Below are 22,316 nucleotides of genomic sequence, written 5' to 3' on the forward strand. Positions count from 1 at the left end.
TACTCGGCATGCCATGGCTACACCTGCACTCCTCACACATTGATTGGGCCACTGGTCAAATAATTTCCTGGTCAGATCGTTGTTTTCAGCAATGTTTAGGGAGGGTGACTTTGGGCCAAACCAGGGTTCAGGTGGAGGGGGTTCCTGAACAGTATATGGAATATTCTGACGTATTTTGCCCCAAGGCAGCGGATAAGTTACCCCCACATCGCCCTTTCGACTGTCCCATCGATCTCCGTTCAGGGTGTGTGCCCCCCCGGGGGCATTTGTACAATTTGTCGGGGCCCGAAAAATTGGCCATGCAAGATTACATCCGTGAAAATTTGGCCAAGGGTTTCATTCGCCCGTTCCGGTCGCCTGCTGGGGCAGGTTTCTTTTTCGTTAAAAAAAAAGACGGAGGCCTGCGGCCCTGCATTGATTACCGGGGTCTTAATAAGATTACGGTGAAGAATCGCTACCCGCTGCCTCTGATTGACGATTTATTCACACAGATCACCGACGCTAAGATCTTTTCTAAGCTGGATTTGCGGGGTGCGTATAACCTGATACGCATAAGAAAGGGCGATGAGTGGAAAACAGCCTTTAATACACCGGACGGGCATTACGAGTACTGTGTGATGCCCTTCGGGCTATGTAATGCCCCGGCCGTTTTCCAGGAACTCATCAACGAGGTCTTCAGGGAGGTGTTGGGGAGATTTGTTCTAGTCTACCTAGATGATATACTTATTTTCTCCAACAACCTCTCTGAACATAGGACCCATGTAAAATTTGTTTTGAATAAACTGAGGCAAAACTCTTTATACGCAAAACTTGAAAAATGTATTTTTGAAGTAACGTCTGTCGCCTTCCTGGGATACATAATTTCCACCACGGGCCTGTCTATGGACCCTGCCAAGGTCTCCGCTGTTCTGGAATGGCCTCAGCCGGTTGGGCTGAAGTCTCTTCAGCGGTTTCTCGGTTTTGCTAATTATTATAGGCGGTTCATAAAGGGGTACTCCACGGTCATTTCTCCCCTTACCAGTCTCACTAAAAAAGGGGCAGATACCACTCACTGGTCTCCTGAGGCTCTACATGCTTTTTCCACCCTGAAGGATCTATTCTGTTTGGCACCCATCCTCAGACATGTGGATACTTCTTTCCCATTTATTGTTGAAGTAGATGTTTCAGAGGTCGGAGTGGGGGCTGTGCTGTCTCAGCGATCAGGCTTGCAGGGTAGGATGCACCCGTGTGCTTACTTCTCTCGTAGATTCTCCCCAGCAGAGAGGAACTACGATATAGGCAACAGGGAGCTCCTGGCCATTAAATTGGCTTTCGAGGAATGGCGACATTGGTTAGAGGGAGCAGAGCATACGATCACGGTTTACACTGATCACAAAAACTTAGAATACATCGAGGGGGCTAAGAGGTTGATCCCCCGTCAGGCTCGATGGTCGTTATTTTTCTCTAGGTTCAGTTTCATTATTACATACACTCCGGGTAGCAAAAATGTTAAAGCAGATGCTTTATCTAGGTACTTCGAGCCAGAGACAGCACAGCCCTCCGTTCCAGAGACCATTGTTCCCCAGAAGTTGGTACTAGCAGCAACTGGAACTTGGGAAGATTTGAAGGAGACTTTGGTTCCCTTCCAACAAGACATCCCGGAAGGGAAGCCCGCAGGGGTTATGTTCATTCCCCTACCTTTTCGTCTCCGGGTTCTAGAGATGTTCCATGTGCACAAGAATGCTGGGCATCCTGGGGCATCTAGAACACAAGATCTGGTGGCCAGATGTGCCTGGTGGCCTTCCTTGGCAGCAGATTGCAGAGAATATGTTAGGGAGTGTGCGATATGTGCAAAAAGCAAACCCTCCCGGCTGGCACCTGTCGGTACCTTGCATCCTTTGCCCACCCCGAGTGAGCCGTGGACCCACCTGTCCATGGATTTTGTGGGTGAGCTTCCCGGATCTGAAGGCATGTCGGTCATTTGGGTGGTGGTCGACCGCTTTAGCAAAATGGCCCATTTTGTGCCCTTAAAAGGACTCCCCTCGGCTCAGGAATTGGCCGAGTTATTCATCATTCACATTTTCCGATTACACGGCATTCCAGAAAACATAGTCTCAGACAGGGGAGTCCAATTTGTTTCCAGATTTTGGAAGGCTTTTTGCCATCCAATGGGCATGAAGCTGTCATTCTCGTCGGGCTACCACCCACAGACAAATGGCCAGACTGAGAGGATAAATCAGTCCTTAGAACAATACTTGAGATGTTATGTTGCAGAGGCGCAAGACGACTGGGTCAGATTCTTGCCCTTCGCAGAATTTGCTCAAAACAATTTGAGAAATTCTTCCTCCGGATTTTCTCCGTTTCAGGTGATGACAGGGAGATCGCCCAAATTCTCCCCCTTGCCAGTTGTCTCTTCTCCGTTTCCAACCCTGGAAGCCTGGCAGAGGGCATTTAAAGACATCTGGGGGACGGTGAAAAGTAATCTGGAAAGGGCATTCCAGAGTCAAAAGGGTCAGGCTGACAAAAGACGCTCATTGGAGTGTAAGTTCCAGCCAGGAGACTTGGTCTGGGTGTCCACACGTCACTTGACCCTGAGACAGCCCTCGGATAAATTGGGTCCCAGGTTTGTGGGTCCATTTTCAGTAGCTAAAAAGATCAACAACGTTACTTATTCCGTTGATCTTCCCGCCAGCATGCGTGGGGTAAGGTCCTTCCACGTATCCCTGCTTAAGCCAGCAGTCCATGTGGGTCCCACTCCTCCTCCTCCTGTGTTGGTAGATGACCAACCTGAGTACGAGGTAGAAAAGATTTTAGATTCACGCTTTGTACAAAACTCGGTACAATATCTCGTACATTGGAAAGGGTACGCCATTGAGGAGAGACAATGGGTACCGGGGAGTCGCATGCATGCGGACGAATTAAGGAGGGAGTTTCACGCCTTACACCCCGAGAAACCTGGTAGGAGTTGTCCGGAGTCCACTCCTCGGGGGGGGGTACTGTGATGAAGCGCGGAAGAGCCGCCGCCATGAGTCAGCGGCAGGCGGCTCTTTCCGCGCACGGCGGGGCAGAGCACGGGGAGGCAGCCGCCTCCACTCAGTCTGAGGCGGCTGTCCCCGTGCAGGGCATGACGGAGCGCGGAATAACCGCCGCGTTGGACATGGCGGTTAGCGCGCATGGCCCCATTACTGAGGCACCGCAGAGCGGTGCTGGTGTGGCTGGGACACATAGTCCCTCTAGGTTTAGAGTGACACGCGCGCACACACTCAGGCAGGGTAAATATGACGGCCAGAAATGAGTCAGCTGACCAGGCTGGTCAGCTGACTCTGGCTCCACTCCTCATTGGTCCAGCACTTAGGGAGGTGCTGGAGAGATGCATGTGTATATATACTGCTGGCTGCTCAGTTGCTGGTTGTCTGGCGTTGCGAACACATACGTGGGAGCACTCAGACCTGTAGTCAGATCCTTAAGTGTGCCGGGACCAGCTGGAGCTGTAATCCTACACTTAGCTAGATTCTGTTGATAGCTAAAGTACTAGTTTGATTGTGATTATCTGTTATGACTTTTTGCCTGCCTGACTATCCTCCTAAACTCTGATCTTGTACCTTGCCATTCTGATACTCTGTTGCCGAACCCCGGCTCGTCCTTAGACTCTGCTCCTGCCTCCTGATCTTGTACCTCGATATTTCTGATACCCTGTTGCCGAACCCTGCCTGTACCGAGACTCCGCCTCTGTCTTCTGAATCTGTACTTTATCCGTCCGTGTGTTTACGACCTGGCTTGTCCGACCTCGAGAACCGACCTTACTATTGGAGGCGGTTCCCCGTCCTGTTAGTGACACTTCCTCCTGAGTGTCACTTTCAGACTATCCTTCCTACTCTCGACCTGACTCCTCCCGCCTTGGAGAGTTCAGGTCTTTGGAAGGAATCCATGCAGTACTCCTTACTGCACTGAGGCCTAGTCCTCTAAGTGTTATTGTTGCACCTAACACTACACTCTACTCAGGTGAACAGAGGTTAGCTGGTATATCGGATTATCGGTGATACTGCAGATCACTTATAATCTGGTATATATCTGTATTCCCAGTGATACTGCAGATCACCGGTAATCAGATCCTCTCTGTGCTTCACCAATCGTTACACGGACACATTTTTAATTTATATTCAAATGGATCCCCACCCCATTGCAAAGCTTGGAAACAAACAGAAATATAAAATGCACTATACTAGTAGGCCTTGTAAGTACAGTGTTCCAAGCACTCCTAAAAGTCTAAGATCATTATTTGGCAACACATTTCCAAAAAAGGGTTTTGGCAATTCAAATCAAATTAGACAGTCATGTCCCAAAATAGAATAAGTCTACCATAAAGAGAAGACTGCATAAAAGTACATACAGAGGGTCACTAGCGTCGTGACGGGGGTACGGGGGGTGCGATCCGCACTAGGTGGGGTGATCCCAGCCTCCCTAGAGGGGGTGCGCTGGAGCGGAGAGCCGCAGCCGCGGGGAGGGCAGCCCGACCTCTCCTTCCCTTCCTCTCCCCGGGCCGCCCTCCGTGCTCCCCCCGTCCCCCCTCCGACTGCAGAGTCAGGGGCGGACATACGAGGGCCCCTCGAGTTCCGTTTCTCCAGGGGCCCATAATTGTCGCCGGGTTATTTTTTTTATTATTATTATTTTTTTTAAAAACCTCTTTTTACCCAGGGGGCCCCCTCCTATCCTCCCCCTCCCTCACCTCGGAGGGCCCCCCTCCTATTCCGAGCGGCGGTAGAGCGGTGGGTACATAAAAGTTCCGGGGAGGTAAAGCAGAAGATAGAGGTCCAGCTGCCTCCCGGGCTACACGCTGTCTCTATGCCGCTCTCACTACTTCCTGGTTTAGTGCGCGGCAATTACAAAGGAGACAGCGTAGACCGGGAGGCAGCTGGACCTCTATCTTCTGCTTTACCTCCCCAGAACTTTGATGTACCCGCCGCTCTCCCGCCGCTTGTAATAGGAGGGGGGACACCCAGGTGAGGGGGAGCATAGGAGTCGGGGCCCCCACTGAGCTACCCAACTACCCACCCAGCTACCTTTCTGCCTACCCTCCGGCTCCCACCCGGCTACCTAACTAGCTGCCCACCCGGCTACCTAACTGCCCACCCGGCTACCTAACTGCCTACCCTCCCACCCGATAAGAAGAAAAGAAGCGGTGGGCACAGCAGCGCTGCCTGCCACATCACTTCATTCTAAAGGGGGAAGCGAAAGAGGGGGAGCCCCAAGGTGAGGGAAGGGGGGGGACGTCCTTCCTTCCCCACCGCTTCTCTTCTCTCTCCGCTGCCACTGAGGACACCTATAGATCTGGCTATTTAAACTGGGGACACCTATAGACCTGGCTATCTATACTGGGGGGCACCTGTCACTACCTAAACTGGGGGGCCCTGTCACTACCTAAACTAGGGGCTCCTGTCACTACATACACTGGGGGGGTCCCTGTCACTTCCTGAACTGGCGGGCACCTGTCACTGCATACACTGGGGGGCTCCTGTCATACCTACACTGGGGGTACCTGTCACTGAACTGGGGGGCGCCTGTCAATACCTGAACTGGGGGCACCTGTCACTACCTGAACTGGGGGGCCCTGTCACTACCTAAACTGGGGGGCCCTGTCACTACCTAAACTGGGGGGCCCTGTCACTACCTAAACTGGGGGCTCCTGTCACTACATACCCTGGGGGGCACCTGTCACTACCTGAACTGGGGGCACCAGTCACTACATACACTGGGGGCTCCTGTCACTACCTAAACTGGGGGGCATCTGTCACTACCTAAACTGGGGGGGTATCTGTCACTAACTAAACTGGGAGGCTCCTGGCGCTACCTAAACTAGGGTGCACCTGTCACTACGTAAACTATCCAGGCCAGCCAGCCGAGCATCACCACCAGCCAAACAGCTCAGAATCACTGTCAAAAAGGCCACAGCATCACCACCAACAGTCAGGCCAACATTTACTTCAACCAGCCAAGCACAGCCCAGCATCACCGCCAGCCCGGCCACAGCATAACCGCCAGGCCTTTCAGCCCACACATCATCCCCAATCCAGCCAAAAACAGTACAGCAGCCAGTAGAGGAGAATTCAGAAGCCAGGTGAGAGGTGTCTACCATATTAAGTGGGCATTCTGCCTATTTATGTGAAATGCTGTTTATTTATGTGCCTCATGACTGCTGAATTTGTCTTGTTGGGGGCCTCATGGTTACTGAATTTGTCTTGTTGGGGGCCTCATGGTTACTGAATGTTTTGTTGGGGGCCTCATGATTGCTGAATTTGTCTTGTTGGGGGCCTCATGATTGCTGAATTTGTCTTGTTGGGGGCCCCATAATTGCTGAATTTGTCATGTTGGGGGCCTCATGATTGCTGAATTTGTCATGTTGGGGGCCTCATGATTGCTGAATTTGTCTTGTTAGGGGCCTCATGATTGCTGATTTTGTCTTGATGGGGGACCTCATGATTGCTGAATTTGTCTTGTTGAGGGTCACATGATTGCTAACTGCGAGACTGAATCATCATCATATGAGACAATAGCTACTTTTTAGCTTTTTAAAACAGAAAATAAAACTGGGAGGTTCTAAAAAGAAATGAATATATTTTTCAGGAGTAGGATGGATGAAATTGTTTATCTTCACAGGTTATTTTCAACTTGGATTTTCCATAATGTTCATGTATGAGTTAAAACGTTTGTATTTAGTTTAAATTGCTGTTGCCACTTTGCGATAGATAAGTGACTTTTGGGTTGCTGTTTGGCCACTCGGCCTTCAAAAGGTTCGCCACCACTGTCCTAATCTAATGTCCCACCATTGCTAAATTCATGTAAATTTGTCTCCACCCGTTACCACACCCACATTCTGGTCCATGACCACACCCAATTCTTCCATGACCGCACCACTTCTTCCTCCTCCCCCTTTTTGCCTATCTGCCCACCCGGCTAGCTATCTGCCCACCCTCTCACCCTGCTAGCTATCTAACCTATACAGTGGGCAGCTACCTATCTAACCTATACTGGATGCACCTACCAATCTAACCTATACTGGGGGCAGTTACCTATGTAATCTATACTGGGACACCTACCTATGCAACCTGTATTGGGGGCACCTACCTTGCTAGCCTATACTGGTGGCAACTATACTGGCTACCTATATTGGAGGCCCCTACCTAACTAACCTACACTGGGGGCACCTACCTATCTAACCTATGCTGAGGGCAACTATTCTGGCTACCTATATTAGCCTACTGTTACCCCCACCCATGTGATGTCATGTCCACACCCATTATTTTGCCGCTGCGCGCTTTGCTTTTTTTTGTGTGTGTGTGTGGGGGGGTGTCTGTAAATTATCCGCACCGAGTGTCAAACACCCTAGCTACGCCACTGCAGAGGGTGCACTGCAAGGGTCTAGCCTCTTGAAAGCCTCAAGAATAGAAAGATCAAATTCGACTTTGCTAAAGAACATCTAAAAAAGCCAGCACAGTTCTGGAAAATCATTCTTTAGACAGATGAAACCAACATCAACCTTTACCAGAAGGATGGAAAGAAAAAAAGTAAGGAGAAGGCATGGAACAGCTCATTATCCAAAGCATTCCACATCATCTGAAACACAGTGGAGGCAGTGTGATTGTTTGGGTTTACATAGCTGCCAATGGCACACTAGTGTTTATCGATGATGTGACACAGGATAGAAGCAGCTGTATGAATTCTGAGGTGTTCAGAGGCATATTGTCAGCTCAAATACAGCTAAACGCAGTCAAATTGATTGGGTGGCATTTCATGATATCGATGGACAATGACCCAAAACATACAGCCAAAGCAACCCAGGAGTTTATTAAAGGGACTCCGATAAGTGCAGAAACTATAGAAAGATGCATACCATTTTGAAGCTCTCTTTCTCCTCTTTTCAACGATATATAAACCGCCGCCCTACGCCTTTTAGTTTTCGCTATTTTCACGATCGAAATCACAGTCGCCGCGATTTCGATCACGAAAATATTGAAAACCAAAAGGCGTAGGGTGTCGGTTTATGTGTCGTTGGAAAGAGGAGAAAGAGAGCTTCAAAATGGTATGCATCTTTCTATAGTTGCTTGTATTACACAGGACGACTTTTCCCCAAAGTCGCAGCTGAATGGAGCTGCCGACTTTGGGGAGAAGTCGTCCTGTGTAATACAAGTAACTATGGAAAGATGCATACCATTTTGAAGCTCTGTTTCTCCTCTTTCCAACGACACATAAACCCCTGCCCTATGCCTTTTAGTTTTCATTATTTTTGCGATCAAAATCGCATTTGCTGCGATTTCAATCGCAAAATTAGTGAAAACTAAAAGGCGTAGGGCAGCGGTTTATATATTGTTGGAAAGAGGAGAAAGATAGCTTCAAAATGGTATGCATCTTTCCATAGTTTCTGCACTGCTCGGAGTCCCTTTAAAGCAAAGAAGTGGAAAATTCATGAATGGCCAAAGCAGTTACCTGATCTTAACCCAACTGAGCACGGATTTCACTTATTGAAGACTTTCCGACAGAAAGAGCCACAAACATACACCAACTGAAAGCCACCCCCGTAAAGGCCTAGCAGAGCATTAAAAAGGAAGAAGCCCAGCATCTGGTGATTTCTATGAGATCAAGACCTCAGGCGGCCATTGCCAGCAAAGGGGTTTCAACCAAGTATTAGAAATTTATATTGTATTTCCAGCTATTCCATTTGTACAATTACTGTTAAGCTCCTCAAATTAAGAGATTGTGTTAAAAAATTCTTTAGTTGCCTCACATTTTTATGCAGTTTTGTTCAAATTATCATGACGCTTGCTTCCTGTGTAGGCTGACTGCACAAGTATACACCAAGCAAATATTACAGTTTGTATATTTTATTTCTTGGCAATAGTGGGAAGAAAAAAAATAGACAGAGAAAAGGGGCAGACAGATGACAGATGAAATTTAATGTAGATAAATGTAAGGGCATGCACCACATAAAGATCTTGGATGCATAAGATGGGAACTAAAATCACAAGATGTTAGCAGTTTAGTAGTAAAAGTAAAAGTAAATTTAGTAGTTTAGTAGAACATTTACAGCACAGTTGATCCAGGGATTTTATCTGACTGCCACCTGTAGTGGGGAAGGAGTTTTTCCTCTTAAAAGTTAATTGGCCGAAACCTTTTATTTATTTTACTATTATTTTTTTCCCTGGTTGGACTTGATGTTGTTGTTCTTTTTTTTAAACCAAACTATGCAACAACTACCTGGTTGTGTTTCCAAGTAGTTTCCTTTTGCTGCTGTCCTTCTAGCAGGTGAACTTCTAGCATCTGCTGAGATCTTTTAGCATCATTTAGCTGGCGTTCTATCTGGTGAAGAGCCATGTGTTTTTTCTGAAGTTCCATCTGGGTAGACAACAGTGTGTTTTGCAGGTCCAAAAACTCCATCTGAGTTGGCGTTATCTGAAAAGACTAAAGGATTGAGAAGGAGGAAATGTAGTTAATTAATGTCTCACCCAAAAAACTGTATTGCTAGTCCAGATAACCAGATATACGTGCAGCATGTCATATTAGCTTTATTTCTTGGTTTGCAAACTCAAAAGAATTATGACATTTTGTAGAGTTATGGGTCCATAAGAAATGCTCTAGAACATACATCTCAAACTCTGGCCCGTGGTCCCCGGAGCTATCAGATTTGGCCCTTAGGTGGTTTTCCCGCATTATGTATGGCCCACTCTAGACCACTAGAGAAGCTATATTGGAGGGTGAGCCCTAGATAACCAGGGAAGCCATATGGGGAGGGGGAAAGCACTAGATACCAGGGAACTGTATAGGAAAAGGAGGGGGCCACTAAACATTAGGAAACTGTATAGGAGAGGGAGTGAGGACAACTAAGCATCAGGGAATTGTATAGGGGAAAGAGGGAAAACCACTAAACACCAGGGAACTGTATAGATGAGGGAGAGAGGACCATTAAACACCAAGGAACTGTATAGGTGGAGGGGGAAGGGCAACTAGACACCAGGGATCCGTATAGGGGAAGGAGGAGGCTATTAGACACCAGGGCACTTTATAAGGGAAAGAGATGACAACTAGACATTGAGGTTGGCCCGAGATTTGGTCCCAAAGCTCAATTTCATCAACCTTTGTATTTGAGTTTGACACCCCTGATCTAGGAGAACATGACTGTAGTAAACGTCTAATGGCCCATACACACGGAGCACAACTGTCACCACAAATACGTGGCACGCGCATGTGGCGGCGAAAGGTCCCCTGTGTGTATGAGGCGCGCGCCACGAACCGTCGCCAGTCAGAACTCTCGCCAGGGGATTGATGTGGTCAATCGCCGGCAACAGCTGTCGTTGCAACTGTCGCTAGTCCGCCACGCGTACTGCGTGTGTATGCGGACTAGCAACAGCAACCCACACACCATGCACGGAGCTTCCGGGGGAGGTGGGAGGAACCTTCGGCGACAGCTTCCGCCGCATCTCTGTCCCTCTGTGCGCCGTGTGTACAGCTGCTGCACAAAGGGACCTGGCAACGAGCTGTCGCTGTTTTTTTTTGTAGTTTTTTTTTGTCTGTTGCCCGCAGTTTTGTGCCTCGTGTGTATGAGGCTTTGGAGAGAGCATATTGCTCTGACTTGAGCAATATGCTGGGGGAAACTATGTTATTTTGATGTGGTGGGGGCTGTTATATATGTTACACTTTGTTGCACAGTCTATGTATACTCCTGACAAAGCCCATATGGGTGAAGCATGTTGAGTGGGTTCTGTTTTCCCTGAATATATTGAGCACTCCATATCCTTTTTTAGTCCTTTAGCTCCAGGTCTATTTTTTCCTTTACAATTCAGGAGTGGGGTCTCGGAGGTAGACACCAATATACTTTTGACTGCTAGCTCTATACATCCCCTCGCCCTCACTGAACAACTATTGTTCCCTGATTGTGTATATGGAGGGATAGCTACATTGCCATTCGGATATTGCAATATACATTCCTACTAACAGCACGAGTGGGAAGGGATCAGCAAGGCCCCCCGCCCATCACATTAGGCTATTATAGCACTTTATAGGAGTGCATTCGTGTATACACCAGTGATTTACGATTTGGTGTGTGTGTGTGTGTGTGTGTGTGTGTGTGTGTGTGTGTGTGTGTGTGTGTGTGTGTGTGTGTGTGTGTGTGTGTGTGTGTGTGTGTGTGTGTGTGTGTGTGTGTGTGTGTGTGTGTGTGTGTGTGTGTGTGTGTGTGTGTGTGTGTGTGTTTAAAAAGTGATGTGAAGAAACGCGGAAAAGCCGCCGCATGTACGCAGGATGAGGCGGCTGTTTCCGCGGCTGACATAGCGGAACGCGGAAAAACCGCCGCGGCGGTTTGCGCGCACAGACCTGCTACTGACAGTCTGACCAGGCGTGGGGAGGCCACCGCATGTGCAGATAGCGGTGCGTCTCACCCCGCATGCAGGCCAGCAGAGACATTGCAAAACGTAACTGGTGTGGCTGGGACTGATAGTCCACACAGGTTTAGAATGACGCGCGCGCGCGCTGAGAGGCAGAGTTTATATGACAGCCAGAAGAAGGTCAGCTGACCAAGCTGGTCAACTGACATTTCCACCACTTTTCATTGGTCCAGCACTTAGGGTGGCGCTGGAGAGCGCTATAGTATATATACTGGGTGCTGGTCATTCTCTGGTTGTCTGTCGTTGCGATCACTACGTGGTAGCACTCAGGCCTTGTCTGTTTCTGTGTTCTAGCATAGTTTCCAAAGGTGTTGACATCAAGGAGTTCACACCTTAGCATTAGGAATTGAATTGTATTATTTGTTATGACCTTCTGCCTGCCTGACTATTCCTCTGAACTCTGATCTTGTACCTTGCTATTTCTGATATCCTGTTGCCAATCTCTGCTTGTTCCTGGACTCTGTACCTACCTCCTGATTCTGTACCTCGTTATTCTGATTCTCCGTTGCCTGACCCTGCCTATTATTGGATTCCGTATCTGCCTTCTGATTCTGTACTCTATCTGTCTGTGTGTTGATGACCTGGCTTGGCCGACCTCGAGAACTAGCCTTACTGTTAGAGGCAGTTCCCAGATCTGTTAGTGACACCCGCTCATTGGTGTCACTCACGCTCTGTCCTTCCCACGTTCTGCTTAGCTCCTTCCCCGGGAGAGTCTAGGCTTACGGAAGGAGATTTCTTCTGTGCAGTATTCCTTACTGCCACTGTGCCTACTCCTTAGGTACAGTCCACTGTGTTACTGTTTCACCCAATCACTCACTTGTTATCTCAGGTGTCCAGAGGTTAGAAGATATATCTGATTATCAGTGATACTGCAGATCACTAATAATCGGGTATATTCTGTATTCTCGGTGATACTGCAGTTCACCGGTAATCAGACCCTCTCTGTGTTACACCGATGGTTACAAGTGACAAATAAAAGTTATATTTTAGGAGGCTACCTTGCCCCCTTGGTACATAATTGGCTCGTTCCTGTAGGACCTCGTGTGAGATACATTGTTTCCTTTTACCACATTTTGAAGTTTTGTTGCTATATTTAAACAATGGTCTGCAATTGTATAACAAGTATTGGAATTGCTCACTTGGGTCACATTAGAACATGGTGGTGTTGCACAAAGGTTTAAAATTGCCAGTCATGTGCAGCTTCCACAATGAAATTTTTTTCTTAAATTAAAATAAGTTTTTTCTGTGGGTGGTATATGCAATAGCAACAGCAAAAAGTCTAATATACTAATGTTTTGGCAATCCCCACTATGTTTTCCTACGTCCCAGGTGACATTTGTTAGCCTACTGGAATAATCCTAGTAGCATGTTGCTAATAGGAAGAGAAATACATATTAGGCACTGTTTTTGTTAATAAAAGTTGGCCGGATAGGATCCTGGCATCAGTAAGAGGCAAGCGAGGAGCTCTCTTTTCAGTTAGGCTGTAATAACAGCTGATATCTCTCCTCTCTGTGCTGTGAGAAACAAGCCTGTTCTTATAATGCAGGCTCAAAAGCAAGTACTGATATGTGCTGTGGAAGTTATAGGTAAATAAACAGGGAGCTTTCCATTTATTTACCTAAGAACTTTCACAGAACATATCCATACTTGCTGCTGACTGAGCCTGCATTACCAGAACAGGCTTTGTCCTCACAGCACAGAGAGGAGAGATATCAGCTGTTATCACAGCCTAACTGGAAAGAGAGCACATCTCTGGTCTCTCAGTGACGCCAGGAACTGTACATGTGTTGTAAATTATGCTATCCAGCCAACCTTTATAAACAAAAGCTGTACCTAATATGTGTTGCTTTTCCTATTAGAAATATGCTACTAGTGTTATCCCAGTAGCCTAAATTTTGCTATAGGCCCCTTTAAACTTACCTGTGTAAAGCCCATACTTATATAACATCTTTGGCATACATCTATCAAAAAACTAGGCATGATTTTTAAAGATCTCTTGAAAAGTATTGTGTAGTTCATAATAATCACTCAAATGCTACTGTTCTGTGCATTTATGAAGGTACACATGATTATGAACTGACATGCAATCCTCGATACTCTTATTACTCTCCCTGCATTTAACAAACAATACTGGGAAAGGGGGCCACCAAATGCAGCATTTATGTATCTGCTTTATGAAACATTAAAGAGCTATATTTACTTTAGTGGTGCCAACCCTTTGTTGCATTTAACAAACTTTCATGGAGACTTTGAGATATATTAACTATGCTCCACTAAGCATAATCATGTAATGCATGCTTAATCAACTAATTCGGGTTTCAATACCACCTGTATGCAGAACAGACGATGCACAACTGTACCTCTCGGACCCAGACCTTAACTCCCTTCTCATACATGTTCCTGACTGCTTGTCTGCTATATCTTCCTTCATGTCCTCTCGCTTCCTAAAACTTATATGAGTAAAACAGAACTAATAATTTTTCCACCGTCTCTGGCCACCTCTCTGCCTGAAGTAACTATAAATGTTAATAATTATTTAGCCGTAGGGGGAGAAAGAAGTGAGTCGGCACTACATAGGATCCACATCCGTTATTGTGAAGGATCTGCAGGGTCACGGCACATTGGACTCTTGTGGCACTGTCAGCGTGCTCAGACTAGAGTTAAGCAGAGTTCAATTAGGTACAATAGAAGATGCAAAGTCGGCACTGCTGCATACTGCGGATACAAGCCTCCGTAGAAGCGCCTAGATAGCGCGAAACGGCTGTCAGGCTATTCCTGCTCCCAGCGCCCACCATCAGCTCACAGCTTTAAGCCTCCAACGCGCGGTATGTGTTATTTTATATACTGCACGTATGTGATGAAGAGTACCTTTTGGCAATAAACGCACAGTATGCAGCAGTGCCGACTTTGCATCTTCTATTGTACATAAATGTTAATAACACTCCCATAACTTCAGTTCCCAAAGCACGGTGCTTGGGGGTAATATTCGACTATTCTCTCTCTTTTATTCCTCATCTTAACTCCATAACCAGCTCCTGCCATCTTCAACTCAAAAATATATCTCGCATTCATCTCTTTCTCACTCAAGACACAACCAAAATGTTAATACATGCTCTTATAATTTCTCATCTGGACTACTGCAACATACTACTTTGTGGACTACCTTCTAACAAACTGTCGGCACTGAACTAAGCTGCTCGTCTCATTCATCTTTCTTCTCGATCTTCCTCTGCTGACCCTCTCTGTCAAGCTCTTCACTGGCTGCCAATTAACCAGAGGATCCAGTTCAAACTCCTAACCCTAACCTACAGAGCTCTCCACAATCTCTCTCCCCGGTACATATCCTCACTAATTTCCAGATACAAACCCAATCGCAATCTCAGATCTGCACCTGATCTTCTGTTGTCCTCCTCTAGAATCACCTCCTCACATCACATTCACACTTACAAGATTTTGCACGCGCTTCACCCCTTCTCTGGAATCCCCTCCCACAACACATCCGTCACTCGCCAACCTTTGTTACTTTTAAATGCTCTCTAAAAACTCATTTGTTCCGACAAGCATATGCGCTACCTTAAGCCACTTTCCTTTGTCCTAAGACCAAATTGCACTTCTACTAGGTATGCTAAAACACACTGCCTTTATATATTTTATCGTATACTACCCCTCCTCTTGTTTCCCCCCATTTCCTTTACATTGTAAGCTCGCAAGGGCAGGGCTCTGTACCCGTTTTGTGTCTTGGAAATCATTATACATTTTATTCATCATTTTACTTTTATCACTGTCATTACCACTTCTGTATTTTGTATTCTGTATGCTGTATCATTATTTGTATTTTGTCTATAATTATGTATCTTGTATATTACATAGTTATACATAGTTATTTTGGTTGAAAAGAGACATATGTCCATCGAGTTCAACCAGAGAACAAATTTTAGTGTACACTATTGTCTGTATTATGTACCCCATGTTTGTTTCTTACTTTGTACAGCGCCACAGAATATGTTGGCGCTTTATAAATCAATAATAATAATAATAGCAATATGCTATACTCATAGTGTGGTAAGACTTTATGTACATTATTATGCTTATCACATTTTAGTGTAGTGTATACCCTTTTGTGTGTTACATAACATAACTAAAATCTCACAGAAATGTACACAGAGATATTTAACCCAAGTGTCTTTATTACGAAGTTGGACATATTACAAAAAAAGTTAGTTCCAACTGGACAGGTATTTGTGTTCTAGAATATGGTTTGTCACTACTGAAAGCCACTTTTCAAATGAGTTCAAATAAGAAAAAAATACCTGGCAAACTATTACTAAAACTGTATTTTCAGTAACTTCAGGCAACATGGAGTTTATCCTAATTAATGCTCAACACACCCTGTCCTTCTTGACCATTAGTGGATAGCACTCTGGCCTTGCAACACTGGGTCCCCAGTTCGAATCCTAGCCTGAGCACTATCTACATAGAGATTGCATGTTCTCCCTATCTTTGTGTGGGTTTCCTCTAAGCACTCAGGTTTTCTCCCCATCTTAAAAACGATGGACTTACGAATATGGTAGGATTTAGATTATGAGCCCCTTTGAGGGACAGCTAGTGACAAGACAACATACTCTGTATAGTGCTATGGAGGATGTCAGCACTATATAAATACTAAATATCAACCACTTCCCCTCCCCCAGGACGAGTAACTATGTCCCTGCATTTCCCCAAAACTTCTCGCAAGAACGTAGCTACTACATACCTTGCTGCCGTGCACACTGCTGATCATTATACAGGAGAGCAATGAATGAGATGGTGCCGTCATTCACAAAAACCAATACTTACACATTTTTTTGCATTACTTCCTGTTTGCGTAGTAATACTACACATAGGAAAGTTATAATCTTGTGGCCAAATAGTACAATTACATCTACACACATTTTTTTTCCATTAACAGACCTTTTTTTACATTTAAAATTAACCCCTTACCTCCCACACTCCCCAATAGTTACCCCCCCCAAAAAATTTTTTGTAGAACAAGTACAAAATATACAATAAAAAATACATAAATAGATACCTTATGGACTGAACTTTTTTTTTTAATATGTATGCCAAGAAGGTATATTACTGTTACTTTTTAAATTATGAGCTTGTAATTAGTGATGGACAGTAAACTGAAAAAAATGCACCTTTATTTCCAAATAACATATTGGCACCATACATTGTACTACGGAAAAATTTTAAATGTTGCAATAACCAGGACAAATGGGCAAATAAAATGTGTGGGTTTTAACTATGGTAGCATGTATTATTTTAAAACCATTATAGCCGAAAACTGAGAAATAATGATTTTTTTCTATTTTTTCTTATTTTTCTTGTTAAAACGCAGTTAGAATAAAATAATTCTTAGCAAAAAGTACCCCCTAAAGAAAACCTAATTGGTGGCAAAAAAACAAGATATAGATTGTTTTGTTGTGATAAGTAGTAGGAAAGTTATAGGCAAATGAATGGAAGGAGTGCTGACAGGTGTCAATTGCTTTGTTTTTTTAAGGGGAAAACCCCTTGGAGGTGAAGTGGTTAATCGGAATAATAAGTGTAACGTGTAGAATTTACTGCCATCCATCCATATTTTCTGCTGGAAGAGTAAGCTTAAAGGGGTTCTGTGGTATTATAAAAATCAAACAAGCTGACACTTACCTGGGGCTTCTATTGGCCCCCTGCAGCGGTAATGTCCCACGCCATCCTCCTTCGATGCTCCGTTCCCCGCCGCCGGTCCCCATGTAATCGTGCATGTAATTATACTGTGGCTGCACGGCCGTGGCCGTGCGCATCATCGGGAGCTTACTGCGCAGTACAAGAAAAGTTCGTACTGCTCCTGCGCAGTAAGCACCTGATGACGCCAGCGGGAGCGAGCATTATTCGTCTATTTAGATGAATATTAAACCGGGACCAGCGGCGGGGAACGGGAGATCGAAGGAGGACAGTGTGGGACATTACCGCTGCAGGGGGCCGATAGAAGCCCCAGGTAAGTGTCAAGTTGTTTGATTTTTATAATCCCACAGAACCCCTTTAACATTCTGAATTGTAACATTTTCTGATTCATCCTATTTTTATCATGCATTTTGATTAAAAGTTGCAGTTTTTATCTTTTGAATGGGGCTGACTTGTGTACGTGGCAATAAAATCATGAAGATCATTAAGTTAAGCAAGTTAAAGGGAGTCATTTATAACTACTTACCTGTAAATGCTCACTTTGGCTTTTCAGTATCATGTTCTGTAGTTTATTTATGGTATTATTGTGGTCACCTATTATTTGATACAATTCCAAAACCTTAAAAGATGAACAGTTAATCATGTTAGCATGACAAAACAAAACATTGGAGGGAAGTACAATATATTTTTTGGGAAGATAGTGTATTTTCTATTTACATTCATAGTGTAATGTTTACTAAACTGTTTATTTGTTTGAAATCCATTTTTCTTGATTACTGAGGTTTAAAGGACACTTGAAGTAAGATGGTGAAGTAAGATGGATATGGAGGCTGACATATTTACTACCCTTTAAACTGCCTGGTGTCCTGCTTATCTCTCTGGCCTCAGTAGTGCCTGAATCACACACCTGAAACAAGCATGTGGCTAATCCAGTCAGACTTTAGTCAAAAATCTCTGATCTAGTTGCTTTAGGGCAGTGGTTCTCAACCTTTTTAGCACGTGTATCCCTTTGTGAGTCATCCCTAGGCAAATGTACCCCCTACCGAAAAGAGCGGCAAAAAAGTGGGCGTGGCCATTACATGATGTGGGTGGAGCCAGAGACTAGCGAAATACAGGTAGTCCCTGGTTAACAAATTAGATAAGGACTTTGTCCATTTTTAACCCAAATTTATTCTCTTTTGTCCCCCTCTGTTCTCCCTATGCCTCTTTTGTCCCCCTCTGTGCCACCTCAGTTTGTGCCTCATTTGTCTCCCTCTGTGTCACCTCATCTCCCCATATTATCTCTGTTCTCCCTGTGCCTCTTTTGACCCCCTCTGTGTCACCTCTGTTCCCCCTGTGCCTATTTTCTCCCTCTCTGTTCCCCTGTGCCTCTTTTGCCCCCCTCTAGGTCCCTCTGTGTCACCTCTTGACCCCCTGTCCTAGCTAGGTATAGGTGCCCCCCCCCCCCCATATAGGTATCCAGGTATAGATTCCTCAGAATAGGTAGCAAGGCATAGGTGCCGCCAGTATAGGTATCCAGCCACAAGTGCCCACAGTATAGGTTAGCAAGGTACAGGTGCCCCCAGTATAGGTAGCGAGCTATATGTGCCCCAGTGTAGGTAGCCAGGTACAGACCCCATAGTGTAGGCAGAGAGGTATAGGTACTCCTGTATAGACAGCCAGGTACAGGTGGTGCACCAGTGTAAGTAGCAAGCTATAGGTGCCCCAGAATAGATTAGCCAGATGCTGGTGGTGCTCCAGAATAGATTAGCCAGGTGCAGGTGGTGCCCCAGAATACGTTAGCCAGGTGCAGGTGGTGCCCCAGAAGAGATTAGCCAGGTGCAGGTGGTGCCCCAGAATAGTCAGGTACAGGTGGTACCCCAGAATAGTCAGGTAAGGGTTGTGCCCCAGTGTAGTTAGCGAGCCAATAGGTGCCCTAGTATAATCTTACATAGCCCCATTCCCGCGCAGACTCTTCTCGCTGGGCTCTCCTCCTGTCACCGGGCTCTCCTCCTCCTGCCGCGTCTTCCCGTTATGGTTACTTCCAGCAGCAACTCTGACGTCATGAGAGGCTGCCGGGTAACCATGGCAATAGGGCGCGAGGTGGCGACAGGGAGAGCCCGAACAAGAGGAGAGCCTGGCAATAGGAGTCCACGCAGTAACGGGGCTACGTAAGTATCCCAGTGATTTGATTGATATATAAAGACTGATAAATGTGATTGATAAAAATCCAATTGATCGGATTTTATCAAACATTACAGTATGATTCATATAAAATGGCTAGAACTCTCATGCAAGCAATGGAAAAGGAGATATGTGTGCATCCTTGAGTGGTGGGATCTTCCCTGAGATATAAAGACACATTGTACATGCAATCTATTATAGCCTAGATTTTATTTCTCTGATATAGCAGTTTGTACTATGTGATAACAAGAAGCAGATTTTTAAAACAAACTTAAAGAGACACTGAAGCGGAAAAAAAAAATATGATATAAGGAATTGGTTGTGTAGTACAGATAATTAGCAAAGAAAATATTCTCATATTTTTATTTTCAGTTATATAGTTGTTTTTTTTAATAACATTGCATCATTCTCTAATATATGCAGTTTACACACTACTCAGCATTCTAAATAACTGTACAGAGCAGGCTAGTGAACTTTTGAACTGTCCTCTGCAGGAAAAAAAACAATACAGTGCCAGACACTTGAGATAATAAGCTTCAGAAGACAGAGCTCTCTGCGACTTTGAAAGTCGTGGAGCTCAACGGCTCTTTTGCATAGATAACAACTGGAGTTTCTTAGCTCCTCCTGTACTGGAAACGATATTAGACTTTTATGTCTCTGCTCCTAATGTTTTATTTCTTAGCTGTACTACACATACAAATCATTATATCATAATTTTTTTTTTGCTTCAGTGTCTCTTTAACCACTTGAGGACCTAGGGCTTTCTACCCCTTAAGGACCGGCCACTTTTTTTCCATTCAGACCACTGCAGCTTTCACGGTTTATTGCTCGCTCATACAACCTACCACCTAAATGAATTTTGGCTCCTTTTCTTGTCACTAATAAAGCTTTCTTTTAGTGCGATTTGATTGCTCCTGCGATTTTTACTTTTTATTATATTCATCAAAAAAGACATGAATTTTGGCAAAAAAATGATTTTTTTAACTTTCTGTGCTGACATTTTTCAAATAAAGTAAAATTTCTGTATACATGCAGCGCGAAAAATGTGGACAAACATGTTTTTGATTAAAAAAAAACCATTCAGTGTATATTTATTGGTTTGGGTAAAAGTTATAGCGTTTACAAACTATGGTGCAAAAAGTGAATTTTCTCATTTTCAAGCATCTATGACTTTTCTGACCCCCTGTCATGTTTCATGAGGGGCTAGAATTCCAGGATAGTATAAATACCCCCCAAATTACCCCATTTTGGAAAGAAGACATCCCAAAGTATTCACTGAGAGGCATAGTGAGTTCATAGAAGATATTATTTTTTGTCACAAGTAAGCGGAAAATGACACTTTGTGAGAAAAAAAAAAAAGAAAAAAAGTTTCCATTTCTTCTAACTTGCGACAAAAAAAAAATGAAATCTGCCACGGACTCACCATGCCCCTCTCTGAATACCTTGAAGGGTCTACTTTCCAAAATGGGGTCATTTGTGGGGTGTGTTTACTGTTCTGACATTTTGGGGGGTGCTAAATTGTAAGCACCCCTGTAAAGCCTAAAGGGGCTCATTGGACTTTGGACCCCTTAGCACAGTTAGGCTGCAAAAAAGTGCCACACATGTGGTATTGCCGTACTCAGGAGAAGTAGTATAATGTGTTTTGGGGTGTATTTTTACACATACCCATGCTGGGTGGGAGAAATATCTCTGTAAATGACAATTTGTTAATTTTTTTTACACACAATTGTCCATTTACAGAGATCTTTCTCCCACTCAGCATGAGTATGTGTAAAAATACACCACAAAACACATTATACTACTTCTCCTGAGTACGGCAATACCACATGTGTGGCACTTTTTTGCACCCTAACTGCGCTAAAGGGGCCCAAAGTCCAATGAGTACCTTTAGGATTTCACAGGTCATTTTGAGAAATTTCGTTTCAAGACTACTCCTCACGGTTTAGGGCCCCTAAAATGCCAGGGCAGTATAGGAACCCCACAAATGACCCCATTTTAGAAAGAAGACACCCCAAGGTATTCCGTTAGGAGTATGGTGAGTTCATAGAAGATTTTATTTTTTGTCAAAAGTTAGTGGAAAATGACACTTTGTGAAAAAACACAATTAAAATCAATTTCCGCTAACTTGTGACAAAAAATAAAATCTTCTATGAACTCGCCATACTACTAACGAAATACCTTGGGGTGTCTTCTTTCTAAAATGGGGTCGTTTGTGGGGTTCCTATACTGCCCTGGCATTTTAGGGGCCCTAAACCGTGAGGAGTAGTCTTGAAACGAAATTTCTCAAAATGACCTGTGAAATCCTAAAGGTACTCATTGGACTTTGGGCCCTTTAGCGCAGTTAGGGTGCAAAAAAGTGCCACACATGTGGTATCGCCATACTCGGGAGAAGTAGTACAATGTGTTTTGGGGTGTATTTTTACACATACCCATGCTGGGGGGGAGAAATACCTCTGTAAATGGACAATTGTGTGTAAAAAAATCAAAAGATTGTCATTTACAGAAGTATTTCTCCCACCCAGCATGGGTATGTGTAAAAATACACCCCAAAACACATTATACTACTTCTCCCGAGTACGGCGATACCACATGTGTGGCACTTTTTTGCACCCTAAGTGCACTAAGGGGCCCAAAGTCCAATGAGTACCTTTAGGATTTCACAGGTCATTTTTGTTTCAAGACTACTCCTCACGGTTTAGGGCCCCTAAAATGCCAGGGCAGTATAGGAACCCCACAAATGACCCCATTTTAGAAAGAAGACACCCCAAGGTATTCCGTTAGGAGTATGGTGAGTTCATAGAAGTTTTTATTTTTTTGTCACAAGTTAGCGGAAATTGATTTTAATTGTTTTTTTCACAAAGTGTCATTTTCCGCTAACTTGTGACAAAAAATAAAATCTTCTATGAACTCACCATACTCCGTACGGAATACCTTTGGGTGTCTTCTTTCTAGAATGGGGTCATTTGTGGGGTTCCTATACTGCCCTGGCATTTTAGGGGCCCTAAACCGTGAGGAGTAGTCTTGAAACCAAATGTCGCA

At 44.7% G+C, this 22,316-nt stretch overlaps 1 protein-coding gene across 4 annotated transcripts in view; it reads right to left on the reverse strand.

Annotated features, from left to right (window-relative positions):
* The window catches only part of LOC137521230 (myomegalin-like), a 403,861-nt gene that overhangs the window by 200,382 nt on the left and 181,163 nt on the right, over positions 1 to 22,316 (reverse strand). For all 4 annotated transcript variants that reach the window (XM_068240204.1, XM_068240203.1, XM_068240202.1 and 1 more), the window contains 2 exons: positions 17,641 to 17,733; positions 9,229 to 9,432 (listed from right to left, as the gene is read on the reverse strand). In XM_068240204.1, coding sequence (XP_068096305.1) covers positions 9,229 to 9,432; positions 17,641 to 17,733 — 297 coding nt within the window. The remainder of the gene's footprint in view (positions 1 to 9,228; positions 9,433 to 17,640; positions 17,734 to 22,316) is intronic.

Source organism: Hyperolius riggenbachi, chromosome 6 (assembly GCF_040937935.1).
Source record: "Hyperolius riggenbachi isolate aHypRig1 chromosome 6, aHypRig1.pri, whole genome shotgun sequence".
NCBI classification, from domain to species: Eukaryota; Metazoa; Chordata; class Amphibia; order Anura; family Hyperoliidae; genus Hyperolius; species Hyperolius riggenbachi.